Source organism: Ictidomys tridecemlineatus, chromosome 6 (assembly GCF_052094955.1).
Source record: "Ictidomys tridecemlineatus isolate mIctTri1 chromosome 6, mIctTri1.hap1, whole genome shotgun sequence".
NCBI lineage: Eukaryota > Metazoa > Chordata > Mammalia > Rodentia > Sciuridae > Ictidomys > Ictidomys tridecemlineatus.
In genome coordinates this window covers 9,983,817-10,000,440 of record NC_135482.1, presented here as the reverse complement: position 1 = coordinate 10,000,440, position 16,624 = coordinate 9,983,817, and the positions used below count along the sequence as shown (strand labels likewise).

Here is a 16,624-nt window from a genome sequence, read left to right as displayed (position 1 = left end):
GGCGCCTCCTGCTGGAGTCTCTGGGTCCTGTCATTCCTGAAGCTGAATTTCCTTTTCCTTTTTTTATTTTTTGGTTGAAGTGCCTCTGAGTTGGGTTTTTGTTACTCGGAACAAAAGGAGTTTAATGGGACCCTGTTAGGGTTGGGTCTGGAATGTTCCCGAAGGGCTCCTGTGTCCAAGGCTCAGTCCCCAGGGCAGCAGTGCCAGGCAGGGGTGCGTGGGGGTGGGGAGCTCTGGGGAAATAATTGGGTCAGGAGGGTGTGACCTCCTCAGTGGAGTCATAGCTGATGGCATTAGGGGACACGGGAGAAGCTGAAGAATGGGGGGGGCCTCCTTGGAGGAACTAGGTCGCAGGTGGCTGCCCTGGAAGCGGGGATCTTGTCCCTGGTTTGCTCGCTCACACACGTGTGTGCACGCACACTCTCTCTCTCTCTCTACACACACGCTCATCCTTCCCGGCCGCCAGGAACTGAGAACTTCCTGTGCCATGCTCCTCTGCCCAAAGTAAAGCAGCCACCGACCAGGGCCCGAGACCTCTGAAACCATGAGCCAAAATAAACCTTTCCTCCCTACGTTGATTTCTCAGGTATTTGTCACAGGGATGGAAGGTGAACCCAGGGTCGTCGCCCACCAGCCGTCCATCCAGCCGTCCGCAGACCCACATTCAATCCCAGCACCTGCCCGTGTGGGGCCCCAGCGCATCACTTCCCGGCTCCAAGACTTTCCGCACCTGGACGCGGAGCTCCGTCACCTCCTCTGGGCAGTGGTCCCAAGGATTCAAAGGGAGGACCCGCCTGGAGGGCCATGCTCAGTACAAGGCTTAGCGGTCCTCCCCCCGCCCGCCTAAGGGTCCCTGGAGAGCCAGTGCCCGCCAGGCTGGCCCTGCCATGCAGATGGAGTCCCACGGGTACGACCTTTATTGTTTCTCGAGCATTTTCCAGAAGAACGGTGTCATTTGAGAGCCACAGCGGGTGGGGGAGTAAAAAAGAACATAAATAAACCCAACAGAAAATCCAGAGGGGACAGGACGGCCGAGTCGGGGTGTCGGGGGCAGAGGGGGAGGCCCCGGGCGGCAGAGGGGAGGCCCCGGGCGGCAGAGGGGAGGCCCCGGCCGGCAGCGCCTCTTAGCTTTCAGACACCAGAGTGGAGAACTCTGCAAAAGAAATGACAGGGGCCGTGAGTCGGAGGCAGAGGATGCAGAGGGACTCCCCGAGGGACCCAGGGCACAGCTCTGTGCTTCCTCCAGGTTCGTGGATCTGCTGCCGGATGTGGCGGAACACGGTGAGCGGGACCCGTGATCACGTGACTGTCAGCTCCCATCGTGGCTCTGACAGTCCCTGAGGTCCACTGAGTGCAGCCGTTGTCCTCGACACTCCACATCCAGCATCCCACTTGACCCTGACCGTCACCTCATCACTGATTATTACGCTCATTCTACACATGAGGAGACCCAGGCTCTGCAGCCAGCCATCTTTCTGGACTTTTCTTCTGTTTCTCCCCCCAGGAGACCAGGGAGGACAGGGTTTTGGCACTGTGTACCACTGAGTCACTCTGGGACGTCAGGTCTCTGGCCTGCCTGGGAGGGTGGGGTCCTGGTCAGTCCTCGATGCCTGTGTAAATGCAGCGTGGTGATGTGGGGGGGCTGGGCTGGGGTCAAGGGCCAGGGCTTCCAGGCAGGCCTGGCCATTTGCTGGACAATGGGCTCCCAGGGCTCAGATCTCTCACACCATGGAGAGAAGGGAGGGGCCGTGATGGCTTCAGAAAGGCCACAGTGTAAAATGCCCGGGACCCCTTGAGGTCAGCTGCCTGCCAGGACTTGGTGCAGAACATGTAGATAAAACCCAGGCATGCGGCTCCGTGGGGTTGACGTGAACCGCGGTGACACAAGGTGCTAGCCTGGGGGGCTGGGAGGAGGGTGCACAAGGCCCTGCGTGATCCCCGAAATTCTTCGGTATTCCTAAAATTATTCCAAAGTTAAAACAAACAAAACCAAGGGCAACCAGACCCACATGCCGTATCATGGCTATAGCCTGGCACTGACTCTGGCCAGCTGAGGGGACACCACACCCTCCTGTCCCTAGACTGTCCCAGGACAGGAAAGGTGGTGACCTGGGCGTGGGGTCTGGGCAGGGATTCAAGCGGGTGGAGAGCGAGGGTCCTCCCTCTCGAGGGTCCTGAAGGCTCAAGGCTCTCCCGCAGAGAGGTTCCCGGGAAACAGCCCCACGGCCAGCGACCCCCCAGGCCGGCCCTATTCTCAGCCACAGTCCCCTGTGAGCCTTGAGGACGGGCTGGAGGAGGCCGGGGGCTCTTCCAGGAAGTCCATCTTTACAGTTGGTGGCCGGCATTTGTCGAGTGCCAACCTCTGAACCCCACGACTACCTCCGGGGAGACTCACCTTGGCTTGCGTTCTACAGCTGGGGAAACTGAGGCCCAAGAGTCAAGTCGCCTGACCAGGGTCACCGAGCAGATGGGACTCATGCTACAGTCGGTCTGGGCCTCCTTCTCTATGCTGGGCTTTCTGACCTACTTTGACCTAGTGTAGAGTGACACATGTCCCAGATCGAATGTCACCACCCCCGTGGGTCTGTCACAGTAGCCCTTTTTTATTTACTTCACGGTACTTAGCACACTCTGAAATGATCTCATTTATGTACTTGTTTTTGTTGGTCTCCTCCCTTTAGAAGGCAAACTCTGGGGGGGGGGAGCCCATCTCTCTCTGGTTCACCCTCCCAGCAGCTAGAACGTCCTGACACACAGCAGGCGCTAATGAGTGAACGGATGGATGGTGGATGGATAGATATATGTGTGGGTAGATGGGTGGATGGGTGGATAGATAGATGGATGGGTGGATGGATGGATGGATGGGTGGATGGATGGATGAATGGATGGATGGATAGATGTGTGGGTGGATGAGTGGATGGATGGATGGATGAATGGATGGATGGATAGATAGATGGGTGGGTGGATGGATGAATAGATGGATAGATGGATGAATGGATGGATGGATAGGTGGATGGATGGATAGGTGGATGGATGGATGGATGGATGGATAGATAGATGGGTGGGTGGATGGATGGATGGATGGATGGATGGATGGATGGGTGGACGGATGGATGAATGGATGGATGGTGGGTGGGTGGGTGCATGGGTGGATGGGATGGCTTATGAGTCCTTAAGTTTCAACAACAACTGTTTAATTGCACTGAATTCTCACAAGAGCTCTGTGAGATGATTCCCATTTTACAGATGGGGAAATGGGGCTGGAGAGGGGAGGTGTCAGAGTCATGCAGAAAATAAGACACAGAGCTACAGCCTGTCTTCTGGCCTCAGGAGCTGAGTGTGAGGGCTGCTCCTGGCTGGGCCAGTGGCCCGTGGAAGTCCTCTCCAGCTTCATGTGCCATTTAATCTGGCAGAGTGGAGGGAGCCAGCCTTCCCTGTCCCAGGCCACTGAGATGCTCTGCCTTGAGGTACAGGAGGCGCAAACCTGTCACCAACCCTGCTCCTGGAGACCGCCGAGAGGAGAGGCTGGGTCTGACTCTTCATGCTGGAAACTGGGGGCTCCCTGGCTGCTCATAGCAGCACACTGTCTTCACCCCCACACTAGGGGGGACCTGGTGGGTTGGTGTGGGAGGACCCAGGGTGTCAAGGAGGGTCTCCTGGGATAAAAGCTGGGCATTTGGAGCCTCACTCTGGGAAATATTCAGAATATTTTGTAGCTTTTAAAAGCCTCTTAATCAGCCCTTTGCCCACCCTGATGCAGCCAGAAGGTCACGGCAGCCACGTCTGCAGGAAACACTGGATTCTAATTTTATCCCCACAGAACCTTGAACGGGCACTTGCAGACACACTGAGGGCAGGGGCCACCTCTTTGGTACCTTCATGTCTGCCCAGGGGCAGAACCCTTAGCACCTGGCCAGTCAGCCCCAGCCTTCCTAGCAACCACCCCCCTCCAAAAAAAAAAAGCCCAGTTCTCAAATGAGCAAGTGCACAAAGACTATGGGAAGCCCAGGCCAGCAGAGCGGCGGCTGCACCCTGGGACGGGATGGCCTGCTGAGGGACGGGTTCCAGTCATCTGCTAGTCCCTGGACGAGGTGCCTCGCCCTTCCCGGTCCGGTTCTCTCATCTCACATGTGATCTTCTACTCTTACTGGGTCGGGGTAAGTGGGCTGGGGTCCACTCCCAGCTCCTGTTTGTTGCTCTGTGACCTTTAACTAGGTCACGCATTGTGCCTCGGTTTCCCCGTCTGTACCACGGTGCTCATGGGAGTTCCTGCTTCCTGGGGCTGCTCCCAGGATCTAGCTAGAGCTCCTAGTCAGGGCCAGGGCACAGCACACACCTGGTGGCCACTGTGCTCAGGATTCTCTGTAACTCAAGCCACTTTGCCACCAAGCCGTGGCAGAGAGGAGACCTGAAGCCTTTGTCAGCATGGCTGTCGCTCTTGCCGCTATTGGAATCCACCATCCCTCTCATTCCCCATCTCCGTTCCCCATCCCCATCTCTGAAGCTGTCTTGTCCGTCACCGCCTGGCGGGGTGGCCATGGGTCACCACTTTACCCCTCTGAGCCTCAGTATTCTCATCTGTAAGGAGGGTACAGGCGACTTACACAGCTATTGGGGAAAACAGATGATAAAATACAGAAAGATGCCTGGCACACAGTAGGCAGCTTATACGTGCTAACTCCACCCCCCTTGGATCCCCTCAGCACAGTCCACATGGGTTGGAACGCTGAAATGACCACTACCACAAAGCCCCTGAATCTAAGGAGGACAAGGAGGACCTAAACAGAGGACCCGGGGACTACACAGCAGCCAGCTGCCCTGAACGAGTTTCCACAGGATCAATTCCATGTGAGTTGATTCCCGCCTCCAGCACACCCCTCTGTGGACGGTCAGCCTCTGGCCCTCGGTTTCCTCATCTGTACAATGGGATCCTGAGACCCTGTCCTCACGGATGATGGTGAGGACCACAGGAAATGATGGAGGCGTCCGGCGCAGGCACAGTGTGACCGCCATTAAGTCAACGCTGATTGCTGAGGTATGAGGGAAGTGAGCCCCCGGAGGGATCCAGGTGCTCTTCCCCTCGTAGGACGCACAAGCACAGCCCTACCTTTGCAGCCTGAGGCTGCCCCCAGCATCCTCTAGGGCTGGCTTGCTGAGGTCTGCCTCGCCCAATCAGAGAGAGGCAGAGAAGGCAGGGATGGGTGGGAGGTGGGCCGCGGACGGAGGATGGGCAGATTCTGTTCTTCACTCTCCCTTAGGAAACTGCAATTAGCCTAATTAGGTCTGCCCCAGTCCTGGGTGCCGGGGACACTGGACAAATTTAGAAGCTATTGACAGGTGGGAGCGGCAGATGCTGATAGCCCCAAGTGAAACTGAGACTCATTGAGTCAGCGTCTGGAAGGCTGTTCCCCTCCCTCTGCCGCCATGACCAGGATGAAGGGACCAGCCTCCTGGTTTATCACCTCGCCTCTAAATAGCTCCCCGGCTCGGTTTCTTATACATTGGGATTGCAAACAGAGATCACTTTCCCCCCTGCAGAACTGGGGGCAGGGTCATTTGGGGTCAAGCCAGACAGCCATAGGGAGGCATCATAAACTGTTCTGGGGCGCCCTCGGTGCCAGGGGCTGCCCCATGTGCGAGCCCAGTTCATCCTCCCGGGCCCCGTTACCCCCATTCTACTTACAGGGAAACTGAGGCTGAGCCACCCAGCCAGGAGGCCTCTAGCTCCGGCGTGGCTCGTGCCGGCTGCATCTCTTCCCCCACTGCAGCCCTCAGACAGAAGGAGCGGGGTGAATGGGGCGGGACCATCCTCTCGCCCTGCCGGCCGGCCGCTCCATTTTCCAGGAGGCCAGTTACATAAGCAGCCTCCTCCTCTCCCTGCTCCGTCTTATCTAGTTCAGCATAAGGCCCGAGCCAGCGCCAGTGCACCCGGGAACAGGAGAGCAGATTGCTAAGCGCCGGAGCCATTTATAACTCCAGAGTCTCAGCTCCACTTGGCCGAGGAGGGGGGCGGAGTCAGGAGACCCAGGTCCTATTCGGTCAAGGATTTTGCCGGGTGACTTTGGCACTCTATGTCCACTGGGCCTCAGTTTCACTCTCTCAGTCTCTGTCCCCTAGACCTCCTGGGGCTGCTGGGATGGCAGGAGGAGATGCCACCAAACGCTGGCCACCCCGGGGGCCCTGCCAGTGTGTGCATCCTGCCCTGCTTGGGGACCCAATCCTGGAAGGGGCTGGCAGGCTGGAAGCACTGGGAGGCAGGGGACTGTCCTTCCAGGCTTCTCGCTTCCCTGCATCTTAGACATTAGACTCCACTTCATTCCTGTTGAGGGCCGGGACTCCCCAGCTTCTAAAAAGTTTTTGAGGTGACTTTCAAAAAAGCATTCGCCTCCTTCAGAGGAAAGGAATCATTTCCAGAACATTCACCTAACATCCCCACTTTGCAGATGACGGAGCAGATGCCCCTGGGAGGAAACACTGGGGACACTCCCGGGGCTGGTCCCCACGGTCTGGCAGTCAACTCCCTCACCCCCAAGCCCCAGGTGAAAGAGGTTACTTAAGGATAAGAGAAAACAGATTCTGACCCAAGGAAGCAGGAGAGGCAAAAGCCCTCAGGCCTGGGAGGTCCGTGGTCAGTCCGTCCGGTCAGGAAATAATTAGGATTCCATGTTTTTAGCACTGAAGTAAAATGCTCTTGAATTGGAACAGGGCTAAAGCTCAGGAAAGCGGATCCCGTTCTCGGGTTGGGTCCCAGGGAAAATGCCCTTGGATTGCGCGTGCGCAAGTGGACGTGGGGTGAGCGGACCTTCCTACAGCGTTGGGGGAAGAGCTCGTTTGCAGCTGGAGTTTGAAAGGGGTCTCACGCTTCAGGGCAAATCGCTCTGCGTCTCTGGGCCTTAGTTTCCTTGTCTGTGCAGGTAATAAAGAGCTGGGGAGCTACGTGAGGGTCGACGGAGGAAATGACCTGAGGGCAGTCCCACCAGGAGTGGGACTGGGCGCCAATCTCAATGTCTGTGGGTCTGTCTGTTCCTTGTGGAGGCTTCCAGTTCAGAGTCAGCTGGGGACAAATGCCCAGGGAGGCAGGGTCACAGTGGGTCCTGGAGGGACACAGAGCCTCAGTCCTGACTCTGCTACTGGGTAACCCTGAGCACCTCACGTGGCCTCTCTGTGCCTCTGTTTCGCTGGGAAGGACCCTGGGGGGTGCCTAGGCCGCTGCAGGTGGCGATCCACTAGTCCAGGGGCGCCTGAGGAAGCGCCTGTCCGCCCCTTCCACCTCTTTCCAGCTTCTCTCTCCTTTTCTAACCCTCCGCTGTCTAGCCCAGCACCAGCCTTTCAGGGTGGCTGTTGAAACTCCATCGATCACATCTAGAAAAGTCTTTGAGCTTCCTGGAAATAGTCACCCCGGAGATGAGAACGGAAAGGCGTATTATTAGGACTTTGTCCTCCTCCCCTTCCCTGCAGCCTGGGAGCTCGAAGAGCATGGTCAACTGCGCTCCCCTTCCTAGGACACACAGAGCTGGGGACAGCGGCAGTCCCAGCCCCTCAGCACCTGCTGCAAGCAAGCTCCAGTCTGCTGCCCAGCTCTCCAGCTCGGGCCTGCAGAGAGCCCCTGCCTGCACACCCCAGGCTGGGCCTGGGCTCCTTCACTCATCCACCCCTCCGTCCATCTGTCTGTCCGATAGACTTTTCTCGTCCTCCCATTATGTGCCAGCCCTATTCTTTGTGCTGGGATCACAACTGAAGAAAACCAAGTCCCTGCTTTGCAGAGCTGACGAGGTGAAGGGGGCGGAGCGAGCAGCAAGTCAATACCACAGCCATCCCACGGGCGGGCGGGCGGGGCTCGCCCAACCTGAGTGCGAGAAGGAGGTGGCCTGCCCAGGTCTGCCTCCTTCCTCCCCCTGCCCGTGGGAGCTCAGGCGAAGTCTGGCCTCTCTGAGCTCCGTGTCTATAAAGTGGGAAATGTCACAGTGCCCACCCCAGGGATAGCTCGGAAGATAAATGCGTGAAGGACTGTGCACTCTGAAGTGCCCCATGAGGCTCGATGTCACCGCTGTTGTCACTAAGTCACTCAGCTGGCCTAAGTCCCCTCATGGTCGTTGTGCAGAGGATTATACCGTGGAGTCCCAGGGCTGGAAGGGACCCAGGGATTGGCTAGTGGCCTGACGCTCGTTTTAAAGACCAGGCCCCCTGAAAGCCAGGGATCTCTGTGACTTGCCCGGGTCCCAGGACAGGAGAGAGCATCCCACGCGGGTAGGTGGGCTCCGACACTCTGGGCCTTGGGGGAAGCCGCAGGGTGCCAGCCATGACGGCTCCTGGGCCCCGCAGAGGGCTCTGCCTCCCCTCCCACGCCTGGCACTGTTGGGGGGGGGGGGGCTGTGCTCAAGGCCTGTGCCACCCCTGCTGCTCTGGTGCCCCCAGACCCCCGGCTCCTGACTAGAGCTCCGTCAGCCTCGGCTTGGCCCAAGCCCTCCGTAGACCCTGTTGGATCCCGGCTCTGGTACTTGCTGGCCAAGTGGCCTTGGATTCCCTGACTGCTCTTTCTGTGTCTGCACCTATGTCCTCCTGGTAAAAGAGGGGACACTGTACGGAGACCAGCACTGGCCCGGCACACATTAAATGCCCAGCTAACTACTGTCATCTCTCCCAGCGACCCCATCTCCTCACCACCGGCCTCACCACCTTGCTGATACCTGGACCCTCCACTGCTGTGGCATCCTAGCCCAGTGCCTCCTAGTCCACAGGAAGTGCCCCCCACCCTGCCTACACCTCTCTGCTCTGCCTCGTACAGGTTGAGCATCCCTAATCCAAAACTTTTTGAATACCAACAGGAGACTATGCACATATTCCGAAGTCTGAAAAACTCTAAAGTTTGATGCACTTTTGATCCTAAGCCTTTTAGATAAGGGACACTCACCCTGTAGTGCCATGTGTTTCCAGAACCGTGAGCGATGTGCAGATGAAGTGAATGCAGTACCTTAGCTGGGCATGGTGGCACGCAGCTGTCCTCAGAGCAACTTGGGAGGCCAAGGCTGGAGGATGGCAAGTTCAAGGCCAGCCTCACCAATTTAGTGAGGCCCTAAGTGACTTAGCAAGACCCTGCCTCATCATTAAAAAATTAAAAGGGCCGGGGATGTGGCTCAGAGGTACAGCACCCCTGGGTCCAATCCCTAGTGCCAAAAAAAAAAAAAAAAGCATCCTAGCTGCTGTTTATTGAGCACTTACTAAACACTGCACTAGACACTCCCATGGTATCCTGGTAGTTTACAGTTGAGGAATTTGGGACTCAGGGTTATGGAACCACTGCTCAGGGGCCCCCAGCCAGGAAATGGTGCCACTCTAAGTTGGGTCTAATTTATCTTCCCCTCCCTGCCGGACACCAAGTTGCTGCTCAGTCAATGTGTGTTGGAAGAGTTCAGTTGGCTCTTTAAGACCCGAGTATGGCAGGAGGGAGAGGGAGGCAGGGAACTAGGCGAGGGCCTGCCCTGGTTTCTCTTCACCATTCAGGTGGCCTGGGAGCAGCCAGCCGTGAAGACCTGCCCAGGGCTTCTGAGCTGGGCTTCCTGCGGCAGACTGAAATGGAAGGCGGAGGCTGGAGCTGAGCTCCAGGTGGAGCCAGGGCTGGGGGTGGGGCTGGGGCAGAGAGCAGCTGTCACTCACCCGAGCCACCCAGAGCAGCTCAGCGCCCAACACCTCCCAGGACCCTGCACTCAGGTCCTTGAAAAGCACCTCCCTCCTTCAGCTGCAAGCAGGGAAGCTACAGGCGGGTGGCCCGGGCACTCCCTGCGTCTGCCCTTGGTCAGGAGTCTCCGTTCCCGTTTCTAGCCAAAATAAACGTCAATAAACTGAGTCCCAGTTTCAGAATTCTGGTACCTTTCTCAAAGTAATTTTGGGTCTGCAGTCGCTGACTTTCTGACAAGCCCAAGCAGGTCAGAGATAAGTGGCCCGCCCTGTGGCTGGCAAGGCAGGCCTGTGGACTCGGTGACACCCCAGAGATTCGCCAGGGAAGGCAGAGAGGAAGCAGAATGGGGGCCTGGAATTCACACTCGAGCAACAGGTATTCACCTGCTGGGACAGGTGTGGGCCAAACCCCGCGGCACAAGGGCAAACGCAATCTAGTCCCGATTTCATCTTAGTTTCCCAGCCCGCGGCACCTGCTCTGCGCCTGTCCCCGTCTAGGCCCTTTGCAAAGTAACACATCTGGGTCTCAGGACAGCGCTCTAGGACCCTCGTCCTCCTCAGCTCCGGGCCTTCCCCAAGGTCAGGTGGCTGGGAGTGGAACTCAGAGGCACCGACACACAGTTTTCTCTTAGACCGTCAGAAAGGCCTGTCATGGAGGGGGTGGCAGTGGGGACATTCAGGTCAGGTTCTGAATCCCTGCTCCATCTCCAGGTCCTGGCTCTCTGAATTAGACCAAGCCCTTCAACATCTGTTTGGCCATCTGCAAAACGTGATGCTGGAATGTGTCCCCAGGAATCCTAGGTCCAGCTGAGTGGGCAAGGGTGTGGGACGGGTGGCCCTCTGGCCCGTTGCCTGTGCCAACAGCTAACTTTGAGAACCATTCTTGCTTGTGGGGGCTGGTTCCTGGCTGGCTGTCTTTCCTGGCTGTCCTGTCATACCAGAAGAGTATATCTGAGTGGAGTTAAGAGCTGTCTTGAGGCTCAAGGTTACAGGACACCAGGGTCAGATGCTGCAGAGGATAGGAGACCAGGATTTTCCATCCCTGGGATCTGAGACTAATGGGAGCCGGAGGGTCCTTGGGGATCAGCTGGCCTCATCTCCTTAGATTACCTACAGGAGCCTTAGGCTCAGAGAAGGAGAGAGACTGCCCAAGGTCACACAGCCAGTACAGGACCCAACTCTGGGCAAAGTAGTGGAAAAATCCTAAATTCTCCTGGATTCCCACCCAGCATGCGTGAGACTCACTGGGCTCGACTTTGGAACTCCAAAGCAGCTTTTCTCTGCCTGGCTAGACCTGACGGGAGCCCTTCCCCCCAGGCTCCCCTTCCTGGTGTTAGACTCGGCTCTGAACTTCCAGCATCCACGCATCCCAGAATCCACAATGTGCTACCCACCTTCAGCCCCAATTTTGCCGTCCCCGTCCTTGTCTCCAGCGGCCATGAGTGTCTTGGTCTCCTTCACAGACAGGTCCCTGGCGTCTGCGGAGAAGCTTTTTAGGATGAATCTGGAGGAGGAAAGGGAGACAGAGGAGGAGGGAGTCAGGTCAAGGTCACCCAGGAGGGACGGCAGGGTGGCGTCCGTGAGGGGAAGGGGCAGCCGGGACAGGCAGCGAGCAGACAGCGTGTGTGCAGCGGTGCCTTGGTGAGCGAGTGGGCAGGGGGACAGGCTGGCCTCGGGGTTGAGCCTACGTGTGGGGGGGGGGCACCTGTATTTCTTTATTTATTCAATAAACAGCTACGAAATGTCTTCTCTGGCGAGCTGGGCTGGAAGCTGGTCGCCCTGTGGTGATCTTAGGAAGCCACCTGAATCAGTGGGAAGGAGGTCACGTTCCCCAGGAGGGACAGGTGGTGGGATGGGTACACTGTGGGGAGGCTTCCTGGAGAAGTGGGGCCTGGAGGGCAGGGAGAGGCTAGTGCCTGGTGTGGGTGGGCAGGAGACGGTCCCAGGCAGAGGAGACCCTTGTGGGTCGGTTTGGGGGAGACAAGAGAGGTGGGGGGAGTTCTCCTTAAGTAGGAACCCTCTCTCCTCCCTCTTTTTGCTCTTTTTGATGAAATCCAGGGCAGTCTTGGACAGAGTGACATCCTAGGGCACAGCTGGCAGAAGACATGGGCCAGGTGGCTGGGGGGAGGGGGGAGGATGGGAGGGCTCTTCCCAGATGCAGTTTTGCAAATCTTCTTAGTCAGTGCCTTTTCCTGGTTGCTTGGCTCCAGGGACCCCTGAATCCCCAAGGCTGGCTCTGGGCCCCTGGCTTGCCCGGAAGTTGCTCTAGACACCCTGGTCCAGAAGGGGTGGGGTCTGCACAGACAGAAGGTGCCTTTTACGACTGGGAATCAGGGCAGCACTTACAGGAACCAAGCCCCCGGCTGTGCCTACGGTGCCAGTGAGCAGGAAAGCCACCTCTTGGTTTGTACTAATTATTAAGAAGCATCATTCCATTAGCAGTATTAAGTGGCTATAATTTAACCTTGTTAGTTGCCCTTTGATCTGAGGGTGGATTCTTCCGGAAGCGACCGTGCCGTGAGCATCTTCTCCCTGTACCCTGGGCCTGAGCCCTTGCTTTCTGTGAAGTGTGCCAGGGAAAGGCAGCCCTGCTGGGGACTGGGAAGGAGGGGTTCCAGCCCCCACCCTCCCTTCCTCCCTGGGCCTCCGGCCGGAAGTCCCCTCAGGCCTCAGTTTACCCCAGCTCATCCTCCTCGATGAAGCCGCTCTTGTCCTTATCCAGGATGTGGAACACCTTCTTCAGGTCGTCCGCACTCTTTTTCTTGAGGCCGACCATTTGGAAGAACTTTTTGTGGTCAAAGGAGTCGACAGCTGGTGGGAGGAGCGGGTGAAGATGAGGACAAGAGGAGGCCCAGGAAGGCGGGGGGGGGGGGGGGGTCCCGGTGTTCGGTGACTCCACTGCCAGGTGTGGGCAAGGGAGGACAGTCCTGTGGGAGGACTGGGAAAGGTGCTCTCCAAGGTCACGCCTCTCAAGCCTGCCCAGCCCCCTCACCTGTCCCTTTTGCAAATAGGGAGCCCCCAGGAACCAAAGGGAGACCTTGGCCTCCTGAGACCCTGTCCGTGCAGCTTCCTGCGGGTCCTAGGTGACCGCAGGCTGGGAAGTGAGCTGGTGGGAACCTGGTGTGTGCCCTGGGGCCGGGGAGAGGCAACCTTCTTTCTTGGCCACACAGAAGATAGACATAGAGGACAAGGGTTCGTCAAGGTCACATAGTGAGAGGAAGAGGGGAGGACCCAAGAGTCCTGGCTTTGTCACAGAGATTCATTCCAGTGGCAGTGTGTGTGTGTGTGTGTGTGTGTGTGTGTGTGTGTTGGGGTGTGTGTGTATGAGTGTGATTTGGGGTGTGTGTGTATGAGTGTGATATGAGTGTGTGTGTGTGTGTGTGTGTGACAAAAGCCCAGTTCAGCTTCTTCCTAGAGATGACAAGGTGGCTCAAGGCTACATAGGTGGTTCTCATAATGCCCCAGGAGGGTGACTCCCCAGAGCTTCCTGTGTCCAGGGGAGAAGGTGCCAAGCAGAAAGGACACAGGATTCTCTGCTAGGCCCCCTGCATTTTGTCTTGAGCTCCTTTTTTAGTACCCCTGGAAGGGGGGGTACAGTGGGGGTGATGTACCTTATTATTTGTGTGTGTGTGGGGGGGTGCCAGCTTCTCCCTCTGTCCGGAGCTGGCAGGAGGGGACGTGGCCCTGTAACCCTCACTCTAAGGTAGGGGACCAAGTTCTGGAGGCCACCCCAGTTCTCATTCCTCTTCTGCCTGGCTAGATGACCTTGGCCCAGTCTCGGGTCCTCTCCTAGCTGAGGTTTCCAGGTTTCCCCATGTGGTGACAGGGGAGTGGGAAGGTCAGCGGTGGTCATGCACTAGATCCCTGGCAGTCTGAGAGGGAGGGGGGGCTGCCCTTCCCTGAGCCTCAAACCCACTGGAAGCACTGGTGGAGGTGGGGGGTAGGGGGCGATGGGCCGGGGAGGACGCCCTGGGCACCGCTGCAGCATCCGCCACCGAAAGATGGCAGTGCCCGGTGAGACTAGACCGACCCAGGGAGGGGACTTTGAAGCCCAGGGAGGGAGCTGGGACATTCTTGTAGTTCAACAATGGGCCACCTTCTTTCAGGGAAAAGTCTTGTCCAGAAAAGGGTCCCTTAGAGAGAGGCACGCCTGCGTTCCCTCCACCAGCCTTGAAAAGGAAACCCCAGAGCGCGAAAGAACTCCCAAGGTCCCTCCTTCGACCCTGGTCTTTGCCCTTGGTCCCGGGTCGGCCCTTTTGCGCCCCTAAGTTTCGCTGCTCTCGGGCAGCCCGCCTCCCCGCCGCGCAGCCCGCCCCAAGTCCCCTCTGGCCCGCGGCGTTTGGGAAATGCGGAGGACCACCCCGTCCCGACCCCTGCGGACGCGTGGACAGAGGCTGCAGGGGACTGGCCGGCTGCCGGCCGCGGGGCGCAGGGCGCAGGTGACGGATGGAAGGAGAGGATGGGGAGGGAGCGCGCTCTCACCAGCAAAGGCTCCGATCGCCTTCTTGATGTCCTCAGCGCTGAGCAAGTCTGTCATCGACATCCTGCAACTGTTTGAGCGGGCAGAGCAAGTGCGAAAAGATTAAGAAGTGCTTTTCTCATCATTCCTGCTCATATGACCGGCGCTGCAGTGCCGCACGCCCCGCGCACGCCAGCCTGGCCTGGCACCGCGCCAGGGGGCCCCGGCTCTGCGCGCAGCCGGAGCCGCTCAGTCCTGCTGCTCCGCCGCCCCGACCGCCTCAGATCCCGGGGTCTGCGGCCAGGTCGCCCCGGGAAGCACGCCCTCGGGAATTCAGGGGGCGCCCGCGCCATCAGCCGGGTCTGGAGAGTTCGCCTGCCGTCAAGGGCACGCAGGAGGCACCGCTCGAATCTGGGCACCTCGAAGGACATCCCATTTAGGAAAAGATAATTGGACACGCAGGGTCCAGCCTCTACCCCGTGGACCCCTCGGCTCGGCACCCATTCTCTCTCCACCGCGATGCAAACCTCTTGTCTGTCCTAGATGCAAATTTTTGCTGCAAAAGCTGAGCGTGGAGGCTAGGAAACCTGACCCACAGACCAAGGAAGGGGTGGTGAGGACAGGGACAGATGAGTGCTGCCCAAGCTCTCAGCTGGAGCTGCGTCCCACATCTGACGAGGGATGCACATCTTATCGGGGCTTTTTCTTTTTTTTTTTCCTGCCTAGCCTGACTTTTCACAAAGCCGCTCCTGGAGCTCCATCAACTACTCTCCTGGTCTCCCCTGTCCAGGAATCTGGGGTCCAGATGCCCCTTGCCCCACAAACCTCTATGGGGAGCTGGGGGCATGGAGCCTACCTGGAATGTCCATGCAAGCTCCGGGGAGGCTGGTGTTCACCTGGGGGAGAGGTGACACCTTCAGACCACACTTCCTGGCCACCCAGCGAGCTTCGTGGTCTTAAAGCCCCTCTGGGAATGAGGCAAGTGCCAGCAGCACCTGCCTGAGGTCCCCCACACACCCTGCCTGCAGCAGCTGCCTCTCGAGGGTGAGCCCTGGACAGGGAGTGGGGGCCTGGACCTTGATCTGGGGCTGCACTGAGTCCCCGTGTGACCTTGGGAAGGGACCTTCATCTCTAGGCTTGTGTCTCCCTCTGTTGTGTTGGAAGGGCTGGTGGTCCCCACCCCTGTCCCTGTTAGTAGGACCTTGAGACTCCAACTTAGGCAGGTGGGCAAGGGCTGGGACTGTGGTGGCCCTTGGTGTGGGGACCAGGGACAGCAGCCCAGCTGCCCAGTCGCTCAAGTTCCCTGACACTCACTGTCCACACCGTCTCCGGCTCAGGCCCGGCTGGTGCCCTTCCTGGAAGCCTTAGGAGTGGCTGGCTCCAGCTGCCCCCTCCCGGGGAGTCAGCTCCTTCAGCCCACAGCCAGCTGGCATCCCAGGACCCAGGCTGAAGTCCTGGCCACATACCCCTGGGCGTGAGGCCTCCGGGGCCCTCGGCTGCCCTGGCCCTGCTGCCCTGCTGCCCGCCCTGCCCCTTGCCCCAGCTGGGGGCCTGTTTTCATTTCAACTCCCAGGAGCTGCTCAAGGGCCTGGTGGGAGAATCCGGTTTCCCGGCCAAGGACCCTCCTGCATAGAGATGGGGGAACGGAGGCTACAAAGGGTCTGTGATGAGCCTAAGTGAGAGGACCACCCCGGGGTCTCCTCCCCTGGAGTTCAGCGACCACCACCCCCCAGTGTTCCTCCCTAGTGCCCAGGGCCAGAGGAGTCCCATGTGTCCAAACCACACCCTGGCTCCTGAGGGTCCCCAATCCTGCACCTGGGGCCCAGCCTGGCTCCTCCCCTCCTTCCTCCTGTCTCCCTCCGCTCCACGGCCCTCAGGCCTGGTGGACACCGGGCCTCCACGCCCCCTCCTCCTGCCCCCCTGCCCCTCTGGTGGCATCACGAGAGTTCACAGGTGTCTGGCTCCACCCTCGTGTTGGACAGATGGGGACCTGCGACCAGGCCAAGGGGAGGCATTGCCCGGCTCACCTAGGGCCAGGGCGGAGCGCTCAGGACTCACTCTAGTCCTGGACTCCGCGGCCACCCAGGGTCACGACCCACCCAGCTGCCACTCACCTCGAGTGGGAGTGGACGGCAGGAGCCTGCACTGAAAGCGGGGCTGGTGGGAGTCCTGCGGGGAGTGAGCCTGGGGGTGGCTGGCCACTTAAATAGGCTCCCTCCTGGCTATTTTGGGAGGTGGCGCTCCCCCGGCCCCAGCCCCCTCCCCGTCCGGTGTCAGGTACTCCCCAGCCCCGGTACTGGGTGTCTGTATCACATTCACCTCCCTGGGCCCACTGAGCCAGGCCTATTAATAACCTGGCCCTGCGTCCCCAGCACCAGCGGGCAGCCCTGGCAGGCCGGCTTCCTCCACGAAGCCTTCCCTGACCACTCTGGGGGCGGCCATGCTTCCTCCCTCTACAGCTTTCCAGGAAGGGAGGGAAGGGAATTATCC

At 58.8% G+C, this 16,624-nt stretch overlaps 1 protein-coding gene across 1 annotated transcript; it reads right to left on the bottom strand.

Annotated features, from left to right (window-relative positions):
* Positions 1-894: 894 nt before the first annotated feature.
* Positions 895-16,340, bottom strand: Pvalb (parvalbumin). The gene is made up of 5 exons (XM_005322288.4): positions 16,249-16,340; positions 14,158-14,225; positions 12,354-12,486; positions 11,070-11,179; positions 895-1,153 (listed from the first exon to the last, which is right to left on the bottom strand). The coding sequence occupies exons 2-5, from the start codon at positions 14,216-14,218 to the stop codon at positions 1,125-1,127; spliced, it is 333 nt and encodes a 110-aa protein (XP_005322345.1). The 5' UTR covers positions 14,219-14,225; positions 16,249-16,340; the 3' UTR covers positions 895-1,124.
* Between the last annotated feature and the right edge of the window lie 284 nt (positions 16,341-16,624).

Bases quoted from the DNA above. Each gene is read 5' to 3' on its own strand.
- Pvalb (XM_005322288.4), bottom strand. From the start codon at position 14,218: ATGTCGATGACAGACTTGCTCAGCGCTGAGGACATCAAGAAGGCGATC. The intron at 12,487-14,157 runs GTGAGAGCGCGC...TCCTCCCACCAG, and splicing joins GGCGATCGGAGCCTTTGCTG to CTGTCGACTCCTTTGACCAC. The intron at 1,154-11,069 runs GTGGGTAGCACA...TTTCTTTTGCAG, and splicing joins CGGCAAAATTGGGGCTGAAG to AGTTCTCCACTCTGGTGTCT.